Below are 4,952 nucleotides of genomic sequence, written 5' to 3' on the forward strand. Positions count from 1 at the left end.
CCCCCCCACACCAAGTAGTGTCAGCCTGCTGTCATCCCGCACATGGATCCAGGGGCCATTGCACCCCAAAAGGGCTGTGCCAGACTCCTCCCGGGGAATGCGGGGCCCTGGATCTGTGTGCGGGATGACAGCATGCTGAGTCTGCCGGCTGGGGCCAGTGCCAGCACCCGAACTTGCACAAGCAGTTTGATTCCCCAGGTCTCTGATTGCTTCCCCCAGCGAAATGACCAGAGAGATTGGGAATCGAACCGGGAGCTAGATGTCAATATTAGAGCAGTCCTTCCTTCCTCTCCTTAGTTTTTGTTTAGCTGCAAGCAAGCCTGGCTTTAAAAGGTGTCAAAACTTTTGAAACATTTCAAGTGCCCTTGTTTTGTTTCGAAGCTATTTTGAAGCCTTTTGTTTCCTTTCGATTTCACTGTTTTGAGCTCAAAACACATCGAAACAGCTTCAAAACGAAACACCTGTTGAAATTTCGCACAGCCCTACCAGTTAGGCATCACTGCTGCTTTGCAGGAGCAAGGACGTTCTACGTGCGGGTGGCATGGTACCTGTTCCAGCCTGCTTGCCTTGCTCCCCAGCAGCAGTGGTGGTGCCTGCCCTACCGCCTGCCTGGCACACCATGCTGCGCTGCCTCCCTGCCAGATTCCATCCTGGAGCTTTTGTCCAACTGGACAGAACCAGCCTATGGAATCTGGGAGTGTCCAAGCTAAACCAGGATGTATGGTCACCCTAGGAATTGCTACCTCTAGGTTATCCCTGACCGATGATTATCCAACCTCTTGAAAACCTCCAGTGAAGGAGATTCCACAACTTTCCCAGGCTATCTGTTCTAATGCCTCACTGATCTAACAGAGAAGAAGTTTTCCTTGATATTCACTGTAAAGTAACTGTTCTGTAATTTCAGGGTACTTCTGCGTGTCTTGCTCTCTGCAGCAAGGAAGAGAAGTTGTTTCCCTTATTTATGACAGACCTTCAGAAACTTGAAAACTGCTCTTGTGTTCCCCTTTAACTGCCTTTTCTGTAGGCTAAACAAGATTATTTCTCTCAGCTGCTGCTTGCATGGCTTGCCTCCCAAAACCATGATCAGTTTTGCTACCCATCTTCAGATCCTTTCATTTCTTCTTTTTAAAAAGTGGAGCCCATCAGAGCTGCCCACAGTACTCTAGATGAAGCCTAACTAGGTCTAGGGATGATCCTGCCTTGAGTAGGAAGTTGGACTATATGACTTTCTGAGGTCTCTTCCAGCCTTACTTTTTATTATTGCAGGTGGCACTAAAATGCTCATCAACATGTGGAAGCTGAAGCAAGTTTTGAAATGAGGTGCAAATTAACAGGGGCTCCACTGGGTATTGCAGCAACTGACCTAGGCCCATGTTAACTTCTCTCCTATGGAGAATGAATGTCAGCTAAGCTGCAATGGATATGAACATGCACATGAGCAGCTATCCTGGAGCAGCTGACACATGGTAAATCCCTATCCCTTTTACCCTGCAGAAAGTAACTCTTGTCTCCATACACTTGCTGTCTGAGTGGGATGTGGTAGATATTGGTGGATGCAGGTATCTCTTAATGATTAGCCTTTGTTTTGCACAGAGGTCAGTCTGGAATAGCCAACTAAAAACATCAGCCATGATAAACTGTGGTCTGTTCTGGTCTTAAAATCTATGCAACTAAATGAAAGGATTTATCTATTCTGGGATGTTCAGTTGTTATATTAGCACCCCAGAGAGTGTGTCTACACAAGGAAATAGAGGTGTGACAAAGTGGTGTGAAGAGGTGTGAAGAAGCAGAGAAGTGAAGACACGAGGGTATAGATTTCAGCATGTCCTCATGACCACAGAAAAAACTTTCAAAGGATTATGGGCATGTGCTCCAGTTCCCAACGCATGCTAAAGCCTGGTCCATTGCATCTTCACTGCCATTGTTGCCTGTTTTAGCTAGATTAAGCTAGTATGGATATGCTAGCATTTGATCTAATCTCGCCTGCATTTTGCTGGGTGAGCAAACCAACAGTTGATATGTGCAACCTAAAACGTGTCTGACAACACCTTCCTCGGCTACACATAGCAATTCATCCTGTTGGTTAGAACCCACACCTGAATCTCAGAGTAGCATTGTCACAGCAAAGCCATAGGGCCATAGTACTTTGCTATATACTCGTTTTTTCAGGACTTGCATAGGTGTCTGGGGACATGCCCCATGTTTCGTTGTGCTGGCACACTCTAAGAGGCTTCCCCACTCACAGTGCCAAATACAAGAGAGCTTGTTTTTCCTTTGGAGGTAGTTGTAGGAATGGCACTTGGGAACTATCAACACTTAAATTAAATTGGCCCTTGGCAGACTGGACAGGTTCCAGCCCAAGCTAAAGCACAACTTGGGCCTTGTCCTCAGCCATTCAAGCAAGTAGGGTTGTATCCAGGGTGGGAGGGGAAGGTGCAATGGTGTGGTTGCATCCTTCTTTCACTGTGTGGCACAGTAAGCTTTTCCCCTGCCCTGCCCCCTAGGCTGGTGAAGGACACTTGCGGGGCCCAGAAAGGGTGCAGGGGCACAGAGAGGGGACCCTCTCTCTGCTGCTGCTACTTTCCCTGGCTGAGCCTAGCACCCTGCACAGCCACTGTCTAGAGCTGGAGTCCATGGGCCAGTGGGCGGCATCTGGTGGGGCTGGGCAGGGAGCAGTTTCAAGAAGGAGGGACCTTCCCTGCCACTGCAGTTGCCCAGACGTGGGGGTGGGGCTCAGGACTGGTCTTGTCTCACTCCAGCTAGAGGCTATACGGGGAGCTAGGCTCTGCTGAGAACAGTGGGTGGGTGGGTGCATCCCCCCTACTCCCCCCCCACTTCTTGCACCTGCTCCCTGCTTGGCTGGCTCAGAGGCTCCAGCCACTTTTGGTCCCCATCCCTCCATGGTGTGAGCTGCAGTAGGAGCTCACATTTGCCTCACCTGCCTTTTCTAAATCCCATATCCACCTATGTAAGCAAGAGTAGGTTCAGTGTTCAAATCAGTAAATATTTTGAGGGTTTTGTGTGTGGCAGGGAAAGGACAAAAGAGTTCATTGGTGAGAAACCACTTGGAGGTATCCCTCTAAAGTCTTTCTAGAGCCCTTGGTCCCTGGAAGATCTGAAAATGGCTCATAAGTATATTTCCAGGTTTGGAGCATGCCTGTCTGTGCAGACAGATGAAGCAGAGGCAGACCCATGATGGGACTTGCCATCACCATGGCAAACCCAATGGAACCATCCCATCCCATCCTAGCCAAGACTTAGCCCAAACATGTGTATGTGTTTTCAGGACATGAAGGGAAGATTGGGATGGCAGCAATCCGACTGACGGACTCAATGGCCTTTGAGGGTGAAGCACTTTATACCCACACCAAGGATTACTTGCCAAGTTACGCCATCCCTCGGTTCGTGCGCCTGCAGGTGAGAGTCTTTTAGTACCTCTCTGTTCATCTTTAACCAAGCTGAAGCTCGCCTTTCAGAACTTATGAGTCATCTCCCACCTGCACAGACATGAAACTGGCTTAAGAATCACAAGATTGAATTACATTTTTCAAGTTAGCACTTGGATAAAGGTTTTTGAAAAATTGAAGCAGAATAATTAAAATTAATGTAATTAATTATATTGCTTTAAATTAGGTAAGAATGTTACCATTTGTGGATTACCAAAATTGTTTGCAAATATGGATTGAATTTAGCAAGTTGTTTCCAAAGGAAAAAGAAACCAGGGGTCTATTCAGAAAAGTCAAACCAGTTTTTGTTCTGGCAATTTCAAAATGAAAACTGAAAGAGTTAGAGATTGACCTGAAGTAACATTTGTGCAGCTGTATGGGAGTTCTTCTTTTCTGCTACCATTAGTAATATTTCAGGCTTTCATGGGCAGCATATTTGCAAACTCTTCTCTGTAACCCATAGAGCTAGAAATATACTTTACCTTTTACATGAGATTCCTACCTGATTTCAGGAGCTGTTTTGTTTCACCCTATACACATCAAGAGAATTAGCAAGATGGAGTCCTGTGATTTTTCACTAAGTAACAGTGTACCCTATGAGTATGGATGATGGCTGGATATTCAAGAGTTGAAAAGCCTTGGATTCATATTCTTGCATTACAAGAGTTGCTCAGTATGGAGTTGCAGCAGATTCCTTTGGCCACCATGTCACTGTATTAGCCTATGTGCTTTTATGTGCTTTTACCACAAGAGAGAGACCAGAATGTGCTACCAAGGGCTAACTCCTGCCTCATTTTTATTGCTATTACACAGGACGCAATGGAGATCACAGGCACGTTCAAGCAGTGCAAAGGCCGGCTGGTAAAGGAGGGGTTTGACCCTACTATCATCAAGGACCGTCTCTTCTTCTTGGATGAATCAAAGAAGTGTTATGTGCCTATGAGCCATGAAATGTATAAGGCCATCCTCGATAAAAAACTAAAGCTCTGATCAGTCCTCTGTTGCCCTGGGTCACTAACATATAAACTGGTCTGGTGATGCAGCTTATACAGTGGAGAAGCCAAGAGGCCTGGAGCTGGGAATTCTCAGGACCTATCTGTGGAGGATTAATTGCCTCCCCGTCTGTTCAAATCTGGTGCTAGGTGCATGCTTTGTAACAATGGCTTTATATCTTCTTCTTTTCCAGGGGAATCTTGTAAAGAATATTTAGATTTGTGAGAAATTTTTTACGTGATTTTCACCCCTGTCCTGCATTGGATAAAACAAAATTACATTTAGTGTTTTCCATTTTGGTCAAGTAGATTAAAAACTTAATTTAAATGACCTAGTTCTTGATTATGATTTTCTTGAGCTTGGTTCTTCTCTGCCTCTGGCCTCCCTCATCTGCAAAAAAACTTGGATCCATTTACCTCAATCTATGCTTTTAAACTTAGTTTAACTAGTGTAACATTCAGAGGCTATAGACATATATGAACAATTAATATTACCCATGGGGTAATAGGGAAA

The 4,952-nt window shown here is 45.6% G+C and overlaps 1 protein-coding gene across 4 annotated transcripts in view; it reads left to right on the forward strand.

The window, feature by feature from the left end:
• The window catches only part of SLC27A5 (solute carrier family 27 member 5), a 49,864-nt gene extending 45,047 nt beyond the window's left edge, over positions 1–4,817 (forward strand). For 2 of the 4 annotated variants that reach the window (XM_006027478.3, XM_025208706.1), the window contains 2 exons: positions 3,287–3,417; positions 4,260–4,812. In XM_006027478.3, the coding sequence (XP_006027540.1) occupies positions 3,287–3,417; positions 4,260–4,436 (308 nt within the window). In that variant the 3' untranslated portion in view covers positions 4,437–4,812. Of the gene's footprint in view, positions 1–3,286; positions 3,418–4,259 lie in introns of all 4 variants that reach the window. The other 2 variants (XM_025208708.1, XM_025208707.1) reach the window with 2 other exon arrangements.
• Positions 4,818–4,952: the final 135 nt, after the last annotated feature.

Source organism: Alligator sinensis, unplaced genomic scaffold, assembly GCF_000455745.1.
Source record: "Alligator sinensis unplaced genomic scaffold, ASM45574v1 scaffold496_1, whole genome shotgun sequence".
Taxonomy (NCBI): domain Eukaryota; kingdom Metazoa; phylum Chordata; order Crocodylia; family Alligatoridae; genus Alligator; species Alligator sinensis.